We start from the raw sequence: 13,476 nt of genomic DNA on the forward strand, positions 1-13,476 counted from the left end.
GAAAAAATATTGATATTGTAAAACCAACTCACGAAACAGGTTATCTATATCCTATGTTTCAACAGAATAAATCGTTCGTATTTGAAGATAAAAGAAATAATCGTATTACCACTTTTCAGGTGTGTTTTTTTTCATACAGCTGCCAGAAATGTGACTGCTATTCGAAGCTCAATAACAGAAACAGTTGTTTTAAAATTCGTCGAACAAATTATTATTTGTAACTTACAGATGTTCTACATTTCAAGCAAACAACGTTTCTAAAACTTGACTGAAATTGACGAGCTTAAACGCTCAAGTTTTTGTTTGTTTTTACCAGCATAATACATCGCTGAAGCATCTGAACATCTGTTATTTGATTGGTCGTGATACATTCTTGCTGGAATAAAGTTATTCACCGCATCGGAAATTGTAATGTGTTAGTCGTCTCTAGACCTACTGTACAAATATTTGTCTGTCTTATATATATATATGTTACATCTGTTTTCAAGCGAAATGTAACCAAAAAGAAAGAAGTGTAGCTACAAACAAAGAAACTGTTAAAATTCCCTTAAAGGAGGGTTAGAATATTTCGCTGACGTCTTATTCAATCGACCTTCACCAACACGTAGGTACACGTTTTCCACAAGTCTGGCTACAGGAATGCATCACATTCGTCTTGGAGAATAAATCTTTTTAAATGAAACAAGAAACTGGTGTGAAAGCCATATCGGTCACTAGGAAATAGGTTGCACTAAAACGACATCATGTGTTTCTCTCTTCTTTTTTTTCGTTTTTTTTATCACGCCTCCCATTGGCTCAGCGTCAAATCTTCAGGCCCACATCGCTAAAACCGGTCTTAGACACACACGCATGGTGACAGAGCTTAAATATTTTATTCTATAACCATTTTGCTTAATAACGACCCACATTGAACTTTTTTTTTTAAGAAACCGCTTTTAAGCTAATTATGTGGAAGATATTTTTTGGAATCGAAAACGAAACGTACAGTAAACACAAAATGTGTTTGTTTGTCGTGAACAACAAAATTATACAGTGGACTATCTGTGTTCAGCTCATCGCTGGTATCGAAACCCGATTTTTAGTTCTATAAACACATTTACTTACCGATTAGTCACCAGGGGAGACACTGTATGTAAATCACGATCGTGACAAAAAGGCAAAGATATCAAGATTTATACATTTGAAGAACGAAGTTACATATAAATAAACTAAAACAATAGTCGGGCCGGCATGGCCATGTGGTTAAGACACTCAACTCGTCGCGGGTTCAAGTCTCCGTCACACCAAACATACTCGCCCTTTCAGCCGTGGGGACCTTATTATGTGTCGATCAATCCCTCTATTCGTTAGTAAAAGAGTAGCCCAAGTATTCGCGGTGGGTGGTAATGACTAGTTGCCTTCCCTCTGGTCTTTCACTGCTAAATTACGAACGTGTAGCGCAGATAGCCCTCGAGTAGCTTTGCGCGAAATTCAAAACAAACAAAACCATGAGACACTGTTCTTATTTTTACTAAGTTACTATATAACTGTTCGTTTTGAATACTTTTTATTTGGTTATATATATCCACTATAGCACCTAAACCTATATTTGAACTACTGCTAACCGTAATTATAGCCCGCTTCACGTATGATATAATTAAAATAAACACATCATTTTAAATACAAAATAAGCGTTTTAGAGATCCCACTTTATTTAGGATAACTTCTTGCACATACTGAATTTTCAGATGACATTATAATGACAAAATACCCCCACCCACACATACACACGTGTATAACCAAAAAGCACTTGTTTTACACTATACCGTGTAGTGCACGGTAAACAATTATAAAGGTTAGTTTTGGTGATGACAAGAAACCCACATGAATTAAAAAGTATTGCAAACTTTGTTAACCTGAAGATGACCAAAGAAGGCCGAAACGTCCTTGCGAACTTTATTTTAATTAAAGTTTTAGTATCAATACCAGCCGTCTTTAGAACACAAAGGCTACTTTTCTTCAATATTAAATCAAGGCCATACATTAAAAGTGTCTACTTTCGTGCGTTTCAAATATCCGAGATCTAACGTTTTATCACGAATTAATTCCAGTGATCATACATGCATAATTATGTTTTGTAAAGCATGATATTATTTCATAATTTATTAAAGTCTGTCTCTTCAAGTTTAGAATCAATTTATCACGTTCAAACACGCCCTCTATAATTTAAAGATTTAATCAGATCACACCTTCAAACAACAAGCAACTGGGTAAAGAGAGAGGACTTTTTATTCAATAACAAACAGCAACTGACGTTATCTTTTCAATAACTTAACTTTGTTTGGAATTTCGCACAAAGCTACTCGAGGGCTATCTGTGCTAGCCGTCCCTAATTTAGCAGTGTAAGACTAGAGGGAAGTTTTACAGAAATATTAAAAACTTAGACAGTTTCAACAAACTAAAATATCAGGGCCCGTCATGGCCAGGTGGGTTAAGGCGTTCGACTCGTAACCCGAAGGTCGCGGGTTCGAATCCCCGTCACAGCAACATGCTTGCTCTGTCAGTCGTTGGGGCGCTATAATGTGACGGTCAATCCCACTATTAGTTGGTAAAAGAGTAGCCCAACAGTCGGCAGAAGGTGGTGATGACTGGCTGCCTTCCCTCTAGTCTTACACTGTCAAATTAGGGACGGGCAGCGCAAACCAGCGCAGATAGTAGCTTTACGCAGAATTCAAAACAAACAAAATATAAGGCGTTTTTATTTATGCGATTCAAAACATCATAGCTCTAAAATAAATAGATTAAAAAACTTATGTAACAAGTACAAGACTCATCTGGTTTGATTCAGCTTGTGGCCTCACTCTGTTGATTGGAACACCACTTCATGAAACGAACGCGGCTACGAATTTATTACCAATGTTGTTAAAAAGAAAAGACGTTTGCCATTACAATGCAAAGACGTGTCAGGGATAGAGAGGTTGGATTTATTTTCACGTTTAAATAACTCGAAAACAAGTGTAAAATAATCTAATCTGCAAACACCTAGAACACTACTAATGAAATAAAACCAGAAATTCTTATTAGTTATATGAATGAACAAGCACTTCGCGAACATTAAATTCATCCAAACCGTATTTTATTAATGTCAGTGTAATAAATTAATTCTGTATTAAACTTCAACTGTACAATGTGTAATTACAAAGCAGACGGTGAATCAGAAGAGATCCTGGGATAATTCAGACGTGTTTGGTTATTCTAGGAATTTTGGTCGATAATACCAATCACGTATATATTGTTCTGTTCTTCACCATTGAATTGACTTTCGTGTCTTTAACCTCCTAACCTCAATGGCTGAGTGGTAAGTAGTGGTGTAGCTCTGTGCTTAACAACAGACAAACAAATTTATTCGAGGTGAAATATAATTTGTCAACTGTGTTACTAACTTTTACGTACTGTGTATTTCATCAAGCAGGTCCGGCATGGCCAGATTGTTAAGATACTCGACCCTTAAACCGAGGGATGCGGGCTCGAATCCCTATAACACCAAACATGCTCGCTCTTTCAGCTGAGAGGGTGTTATAATGTGACGGTCAATCCCACTATTCGTTGGCAAAAGAGTAGCCCAAGAGTTGGCAGTGGGTGGTGATGACTAGCTGCCTTTTCTCTAGTCTCACACTGATAAATTAGGGACAGTTAGCACAGATAGCCCTCGTGTAGCTTTGCGCGAAATTAAAAAAACAAAAAAGTTACTAATGTTTAATAGGTTGATTAAGTAATTAACTTGTTATTTATGTGTGGCTGATTCAAAAGTTAAAAAGAAAATTCAAAACGAACAAACAAAACAAATTCATCAAGCATTCGTAAGCCTTGCTAACACTTAAGTACCGTATATTTTAAGGCTCCGATAGAAGCGTATTTAAACAAAATTAAGAAAAGAGAAAGGTTGTACTGAATAACTGATTTTAATGTGATAATATAAAATTCTTAAAAAAAAAGTGTTAATATGAGTTAGAAGTGCAAATGGTTATAAACCATTCACAGAAACAATTATTTTGGTAATAACAGACTTTTAGATTGTACAATGTTTTATAAGCCAACAAAAGGCACAGATACGTGAATATGTGAAACGTTTTTTTTTTGTTTTGATTGAAAAATAGAAACCAAGAGCACGGTATCTGTTTGTTTGTAATTAAGCAGATTAACCAGGTTACATGTGCCATATTTCTAAGTTTTTGTCTCCCGTGGCAATGTAGTTTGTTTGCGGCCTCACATTGCTAAAAACCAGATTTTGATAGCCGTGGTGAACAGAGCACAAATAGCCCATTGTATAGCTTCGTGCTTAATCCCAAACAAAAAACAAATACTTAAAGCTCCGTTATAAGCATAATTTTTATAATCCACATTAATACCCAGGTACAAATTAAACTGAATGAATTCTGATTGGATCCCTAAAGAGAGAAGATAACATTAATTCTCTTCAAAAACAAAAGAAAAGTCATTTCAGCTTTATTTTCTCTATAGTTTGTTTTAGTACCCTTTTATTGCTATGCTGTAGTTAAATATTTAATAGACCTATGCTATGAGGTAATCCTGACATCAGTTAACATCGTTGTTACAGTCATGTGAAAAAGTTGGGACACCCTATGAAAGTCTGTGTATTTTTGTAACATTTTTGGATATATAAATATTTAATCTCAATTTTAACAATACTGAGAGATTATAGGAATATAATTAAACAATTAAAACTGAAGAAAAGACTTTTCAAGATCTTCTGTAAATGTAATTCAACAAAAATGCATATTCTAACTGAGGAAAAAGTAAGGACACCCCCACATTTATTCCCACTTAAAATGGCTCAACTCACACACAGGTGTATCACACCAGGTGCACGTGATTAGAAGATCGTTACTCAGCATTGTGAATGAGGCTTGCCCTATTTAAACCTCAGACATTTAGTTTGGTGTGCTCCTGACTGTTGAAGTGAGAGTGAGCACCATGTGAGAGAAAAAGAGCTGTCTGAGGCCTTCAGAAAGAAACTTGCAGCAGCTTATGAGTCCGGTAAGGGATTTAAAAAGATCCCAAAAGATTTTGAAATCAGCCATTCCACTGTCCGGAAAATAGTCAACAATTGGAGGGCTTTCAAAACAACTGCCAACATGCCCAGGTCTGGTCGTCCAAGCAAATTCACCCCGAGAGCAGACCACAAGATACTAAAAAACGTCTCAAACACCCTAACATGTCATCACGGGACCTACAGCAGGCTCTGGCTACTGTTGATGTGAAAGTTCATGCCTCTACAATCAGAAAGAGACTGCACAAGTTTAACTTGCATGTTAGGTGTGCAAGGAGGAAACCTTTGCTCTCTAAGAGAAACATCAAGGCCAGACTGAGGTTTGCCAGATATATAATGTAGACAAAGACCAGAACTTCTGGAATAATGTTCTTTGGACAGATGAGTCCAAAATTAAATTATTTGGACACCAGAACAGAGGACATGTTTGGCGTAAACCAAATACAGCATTCCAGGAAAAGAAGCATGGAGGTGGAAGTATTGTGGTTTGGGGCTGCTTTGCTGCAGCAGGACCTGGACAGCTCACAATCATAGAATCCACCATGAATTCTGCTGTGTATCAGAGGGTGCCTGAGGATCATGTGAGACCATCGGTACGGAAATTAAAGCTGAAGCGGAACTGGACCCTGCAACACGACAATGAACCAAAACATACCAGTAAATCCACCAAGGACTTGCTGAAAACTAAGAAATGAAGAGTCCTGGAATGGCCGAGTCAAAGCCCAGATCTTAATCCCATTGAGACGCTGTGGGGTGACCTGAAACGGACTGTACATGCAAGAAACCCCTCAAACATCTCACAACTGACAGAATTCTGCATTGAGGAGTGGGGCATGAGGACCGATGTCAGAGACTGTTAGATGGCTACAAGAAGCGTCTCACTGCAGTTATTTCAGCCAAAGGAGGTAACACTACGTATTAGAGGGTAGGGTGTACTGACTTTTTCCTCAGTTAGAATATGCATTTTTGTTGAATTACATTTACAGAAGATCTTGAAAAGTCTTTTCTTCAGTTTTAATTGTTTAGTTATATTTCTATAATCTTTCAGTATTGTTGAAATTGAGATTAAATATCTATATATCCAAAAATGTTACAAAAGTACACAGGCTTTCATAGGGTGTCCCAACTTTTTCACATTACTGTAGGTAGAAAGTCAAGTTGATTATTAGACATGGAATGGACTGTGATCGTCATCCACGTGATCAGATATAATATTAAGCATGTACTATAATAATTGAAACTTAGGCTTATGAGAGAGTGTGTGTTTTCTTATAGCAAAGCCACATAGGGCTATCTGCTAAGCCCACCGAGGGGAATCGAGCTTCTGATTTTAGAGTTGCAAATCCGTAAACTTACCGCTGGACCAGCAGGGGGCCTTATGAGTGAGAATAGAAGAATGCGACGGGCACTTCTGATATTTATTACTAATATGGATTGATATAAACTAAAACCGTCCCATTGTTAGAATTAATATATCCTTTACAATATACACTGTTATTATTTCAGGTCTACCTTACACCAAAACCTATTAATAAGTTACCTGTATGGATTATATAGAAAGCAAATTTTATAGAATGTTTTGTTGAGGCATGTTTGGTCAAGGTTGTTTAAATGTACATCGATTACCATTATTAACATTCATATTGAAGCTCGAACAGTACGGGCGACATGGTCTTCTATATTACTTGAAATTTCAGTCCCGGCATGGCCAGATGGTTAGGGCGCTCGACTCGTGATGTGAGGGTCGCAGATTCGAATTTCCATCCCACCAAACATGCTCCCCATTTCAGCCATGGGGGCGTTATAATGTGACGGTCAATCCCACTATTTGTTGGTAAAACAATTGCCCAAAAGTTGGCAGTGGGTACTGATGACTTGCTGCCCTCTCTCTAGTCTTCCACTGCTAAATTAAGCCGTATAGCTTTGCGCGAAATTGAAAACAAACCACATCAATGCTTGTAATTTCCTGTTTTTGATGTTTTTGAACCGGAAAGAAACATGGCTAATTTTCGAGTTACTCCCACTGTATTTACGTTGTTAGGACTACTTTCCGTAAAAGGATGCGAGTAGAACAAATACGTCCGGTGTGTTACTGTATCATTTTACGGGTTTAATTATTTTCCCTTTACAAAATATATCCAACATTTCACTCCAATAAGTTATAGACAGATAAAAACAGTTTAAAAATAAACCACTAATTTCCACTTAGGGTTAACAATAAATTCGTAGTTCGTAACTTTGGAGAACTGCGTTTTATGGGCTTTGGCACCTTCTCGCTCTAAACAATGTACACAGTTTTGTTGAAGTCTATTCAGACCTGGTAAGTTTCTATTATTTGTCATAAAAATACATTTTGTTAACAGCTATAAAACTAGCAAAAAGTTCGCGCGACGCTATTAATTCGGAAAAGTATAGCTTATTAGCTTTTCATATCAGATTAAACAAACGCTTTCTAATATCTCTTAAAAGCATCATTAGATTACAAAACGTTTATTACAGAACACGCAACTTCTCCATCAACATATTTTGTGCAAAGTTATCCTACAATCATTGAAAGTTTTACATCACTTCTAACATTAAGTTAACGTTTCCTTTCTAATAAGGTTCACAGTCGGAATATTCTTTATATTTGTTGTTTTTGTAGGGTTTTTTCCGAATCCTAAGTTGTTTAGTTGTTTTTAAAAAAAAGTAGTTTTTGTTTTGAAAATGATTTTGAATGAAAATAGAAATAGATTTCCACAACCGTAAGATTATTTTCCGGTTGCGATTATTTCTGGTTTATTCTAGGACTATAAAATAGTTGAAATAACTGTTCCTCACGTTAACAAGCCAATATCAGGCAAGCGGTAATTTATGAAAGATGTAAGTAATACTGCTTTAGAGAAACTGGAAAATGAAAGGAGTTACAAAAACACAACAAGTTTCTTGATGTTAGGCTTGTAATAAATCATTAGAAAACCATTTTAAGCCTATCGTATATTTTCAGATCCGGATTTTCATCATGATCACACCCTTAGAGACAAGTTTTGTTTTGTATTAATTTAAGGGTTTCGGTATACTGACCGTTGACAGTTAAAAATGTAAGATTGTTTAATGTGATGTAATATATATATATACGTGGTAAATGGTATAGAAACAAACCTGGTAATATGAAGGTTAGGGCAAAATTCTACGTGTTCAGTTCGTTGACTCGAAACTGTTTAATCATTTTTGTTCCAGATAAATCAAACTTTACACGACATTTCTTAGCAGGAAGTGACAAGAAAGAACATAAATAGAGCTTGCAGAATACAACGACTTACTATTATTATTATTATTATTAGTTTCCGTGAAATAGCTGTTGGCAGTACGATAAAATACGTATAATAACTGTTGGCAGTACGATAAAATACGTATAATAGCTGTTGGCAGTACGATAAAATACGTATAATAACTGTTGGCAGTACGATAAAATACGTATAATAGCTGTTGGCAGTACGATAAAATACGTATAATAACTGTTGGCAGTACGATAAAATACGTATAATAGCTGTTGGCAGTACGATAAAATACGTATAATAACTGTTGGCAGTACGATAAAATACGTATAACAACTGTTGGCAGTTCGATAAAATACGTATAATAACTGTTGGCAGTACGATAAAATACGTATAATAACTGTTGGCAGTACGATAAAATACGTATAATAACTGTTGGCAGTTCGATAAAATACGTATAATAGCTGTTGGCAGTATGATAAAATACGTATAATAACTGTTGGCAGTATGATAAAATACGTATAATAACTGTTGGCAGTACGATAAAATACGTATAATAACTGTTGGCAGTTCGATAAAATATCTACTGGAAGCTTTAAAACGTTAGAATATCTTCAGCAAGAAATTCGTGATGTTGTGTGAAACAGTTACAGTTCACGTGCAGCATTACACTACGATGTTATCACTGTTCACGTGCAGCATTACACTACGATGTTATCACTGTTCACGTGCAGCATTACACTACGATGTTATCACTGTTCACGTGCAGCATTACACTACGACGTTATCATTGATCATAATAAACTTAAGACTGAAATAATTATTACCAACTCACAATTTCCACACGAAGCTTTGAAGGACATTAAAACAACATAAAATCAGTATGCATTTTTAGAGCAGTTTAACTGCATCTCCTGGTTTATAATGAAAATTGTTAATCGTTATGTTTCCGAAAGAGTTAATAAACGAGTTTTAAATTATAAATAACGTTTTGTTATTAGACAGAACATAAAACTCTTTGACTGGAGATAATAGAAGGTGACAGTTCAGATGAATTATTTTAATGGTGACACTTTGGAATTATCTTTTGCCAATGTATGCATAAATCAAACATTCCAAACCTATGCGTTTTAAACAGCTTTAGACGTCATAAAGAACTTTTATGGTCATTGCTTTTAGAAAATAATCGTTTAAAAACTATCATATGACAGCTTACAATATGTAAATAAATAGCTGTAGTAAGTTGGAAGAACTGGTACTTTAGGAACTGTAATTCCAACAAGTGGAATCAAACTCACTTTGAAGCTTCAACTCATGATGTGTCTATCGACATTCCTGTCCTTAGTACAGAGTTATATTAAAATTAATAACCCTAAATTGACACTACTGTTGTAGTGAAACAAGATTTCGCGTGTAACGCCGTAATGTGTCTGCTGGTTTGGAACTTAAACCTTTACGATAATAATCAGTTGGCTGAATAGTTCACCCGACCATTTTCAATTTTCAGAGATTGGTTGGTGGAATTTGTTAATAGTCATTGAAATCTGGTGGCTCTTACTGCATAAAGTAACAAATTAAAACAAAATTGATACAAGTTACCCGATCTAAATATCTATCTTTATAACACTGCTATCAATATTCTTATGTAAACAAGAAAATAAAGAAAATTATAATTCATAAAGGTGTACACTAGTAAGTAAGTAGCCAGAGGTTTTGAAGACCTATAGATCTAATCAACTTTAGTTTTATTAAGGGTTCGACCCTAAAACTCTCGTACATGGAGGAGACCCAGTAACTGGTATGCTAGGCTATAAACTAGTTCTCGTATCCTGCTGACCCGGCTTGGCCAGATGGTAAAGGCACTCGACTTACAATCTGACAGTCGCGGGTTCGAATCCCCGTCACACCAAACATGCTTGCTCTTCCAGCCGTGTGGGCGTTATAATGTTACGGTCAATCCCACTATTCGTTGGTAAACGAGTAGCCTAAGAGTTAACGGTGGGTGGTGATGACTAGCTGCTTTCCCTCTGGCCTTACACTGCTAAATGAAGGACGGCTAGCGCAGATAGCTCTCGTGTGGCTTTGCGCGAAACTATAAACAAACAACCCTAGCTCATATATACGTGTAATTTTACTTGTATAACGCCGAGGCCTATGAATGTTCATTGTGACAAGGTTTATTCTTTAAACCAAGGAACGCATTAAAACTCAATTTTTAATTGAATTTCTGCTTTCTTTAGAAGAGTTTATTTAATGTTTTTTTTTAAATAATTCTCTATGAGAAAATTGTTAAGTATATTATATCTAGTTAATAGAATATATCATTAGACTTTTATTGCCCAAATGATATGAAACATAAAGAACTCTAACGTTGATTTACAACAGAAAAACAATAAAACAGAGAACATATTAAGCTTTTCTCTGAAGTTTAAAAATTGTTTTCAGTTTGTTTTGAATTTCGCGAAAAGCTACTCGATGGTTATCTCCGCTAGCCGTCCCTAATTTAGCAGTGTAAGACTAGAGGGAAGGCAGCTAATCATTTCCACCCACCGCCAGCTCTTGGGCTACTCTTTTACCATTATAACGCCCCCACAGCTGAAAGGCCGAGCATGTTTGGTGCGACCGGGATTCGAACCCGCAACCCTTGGATTACGAGTCGAACGCCTTAACACACTTGGCCATGCCGGGCCTTGTTTTCAATTATAGTTTCGGATTTATTATACAAGATGGGTGTTTCAAAAAGAGAAAAAAAGGTTTATTTGTTTGTTTAGAATTAAGCACAAAGCTATACAATGGGGGTTTCTATGCTCTGCTTACCACAGGTATCAAAACCCGATTTCTAGCAGTGTGATTCCACAGACATGTCGCTGTGCTACTGGGGGTGGGAGCAAAAATATATTTTAATTCCCAACGGATTGATGAGAGTAAATCGGGATTGGTCAGATGATTCGACTTACAATCTGAGGGTCATGGGCTCGAATCTCGGTATCACCAAACATGCTTGTCCTCTCAGCCGTGGGGTCGTTATATATTTACGTTCAATCCTGCTATTTGTTGGTTAAAGGATGAATCCAAGAGTTAACGGGATATGGTGATGAGTAGCTTCCCTTCTCTCCAATCTTCACTGTCAAATTAGGGACGATTAGCGCGGATAGCTATGTGCGAAATTCAAAACCAAACCGCGACCGACGAGTTAATCATTATTCGCATGATATTATAGAAAATGTTTCCATACAACATGATGACGTCAGTAAATATTATGCTCTTCATGCAACTAACGCAATTGAATAGTGTAGATTGGTAACCCTTCTTGCAGGTAATTCGCATCTGGAGTTTCCAAATCTTTTACCTTTTCGATGAAATTTCCAGATAGCTATATACAATTAGCATTATAGCACTTCCACCACTTTTAGCAACACTGATGCATGTTTGTTGCTTACAGGTTCATCTATACAAACTGAAATTTCGTTTCTTTTAACACCAATTGAATTTTCATGAAGATTTGAAACAGCACCCACAGAACATCCTCAAGTTCTTTTACTTTGTAAAGCTATATCAATCCATTAATATTAATTATCATATATTTCCCATGTTTGGTAGCCCCAACAATTTAGTAAGATGCGAAAGGAAAGAAACACGTGATTATAGGAAGACATTCCCGCCGGTGATTTTTAGGAGGCGAACAAACAGCAAATAATTTATTCAATTTTCATATAAACTTACATGCACAAATTAAAAGAAATAATTTGGTATTGTTATTATAAAACTTCTTTCTGGCCACAATTAGAAGTTGAAGCGATAATCTTGATAAATTATTTTAGAAGCATTTGGTGATAATGATTTCCGTTTTTGTCAGCTAAGAGTTTCTGTCTTTAACGTTCAATGACTCATTACTAAGCGTTTAGAAATAGTTTACTTTCTATATTTGGTCCGGCATGGCCAGGTGGATAAGGCACTCGGTTCGTAATCCGAGGGTCCCGGGTTCGAATCCCCATTACGCCAAACATGCTCTCCCTTTCAGTTGTGAGGATGTTATAATGTGACGGTTAATCCCACTATTCGTTGGTAAAAGAGTAGCCCAAGAGTTGGCGGTGAGTGGTGATGACAAGCTGTCTTCCCTCTAGTCTTACACTGCTAAATTAGGGACGGTTAGCACAGATAGCCCTCGAGTAGCTTTGTGCGAAATTCAAAAACAAACGAACAAACAAACTTTCTATATACTTCCCTCCCGCAGTGGGTCAGTATTAAGTCACGGAGTTATGACTTTAAACTCGGGGGTCAATAGCTCTTATTGGCACAGAACAAATAACCTACTGTGTAGTTTTGTGTTTAACAATAAACCTTCAAAACACGTATGTTTTTTTCTTAAAAACAACATGTCGTTCATGATAGGTTTGCAGTTTCAGGAAGACTATTGGAACATTTTATCAATACAACCTGTGATAAAGTGATAACTGTGCCCTTAAAAACATCGTATCTTACAAAATAGTTAATAATCGAAACAATACTTTACCATGAACATGGTGAAATAAGATACAAGACTATGAGAAATATGACATCTTTGCTGCCTCTCCTTCGAATCTTGTATGACTTTCTCGTCATTTCCTTCATGTCCTAGATACAGACCAGGATATGCTGAGTTTGTGATGTAGGCTCAGAACATGTTAACTTTGTTGTTGTTTTATCTCTTCTGGTCCGGTCGATGAGAGTCTGGGGAAAGATATTAAGCTCACGAGTGTGAAACCTAAACACAGAGCTATGGCTCGGTTCAGCGAGTACTTTTATGCACGAGGGGCTGTCCTGCGCAGTAGTGGCTCAAGTCCAATATCATTAGGTGCATTTTATTGTACGCATACACCTTTCTAATATTATGGATGCGTAACATGATACAAGTGATCTACTGGAAATGTCATGTGAAAAGTTACGTAAGTTATCGGTTTTTTAAATTAGAGCAATAAAGCAATAGAACAACTTTATTTTGTTTGCACATCTTTATTGTACTAATGTCATGAGTACAATTTTTCTTTGTTTTATAGACAGCACTAAAAATTGGGATAAGCCACGTATTTACTAATTTCAAAATCGAAATAACAAGAGATATATTTCTTTAAAAAATAATTACTATTGAAAAGAACAATCCCTAAAATGAGAAGCAAACATTTAATATCC

General features: G+C 36.2%; 1 protein-coding gene across 1 annotated transcript in view; it reads right to left on the reverse strand.

Annotated features, from left to right (window-relative positions):
* LOC143238516 (glycine receptor subunit alpha-2-like) overlaps positions 1-13,047 on the reverse strand; it is a 33,620-nt gene extending 20,573 nt beyond the window's left edge. Inside the window, exon 1 of the mRNA XM_076478802.1 lies at positions 12,821-13,047. Coding sequence (XP_076334917.1) covers positions 12,821-12,918 — 98 coding nt within the window. The 5' untranslated portion in view covers positions 12,919-13,047. The remainder of the gene's footprint in view (positions 1-12,820) is intronic.
* Positions 13,048-13,476: the final 429 nt, after the last annotated feature.

Source organism: Tachypleus tridentatus, chromosome 13 (assembly GCF_004210375.1).
Source record: "Tachypleus tridentatus isolate NWPU-2018 chromosome 13, ASM421037v1, whole genome shotgun sequence".
Taxonomy (NCBI): Eukaryota; Metazoa; Arthropoda; class Merostomata; order Xiphosura; family Limulidae; genus Tachypleus; species Tachypleus tridentatus.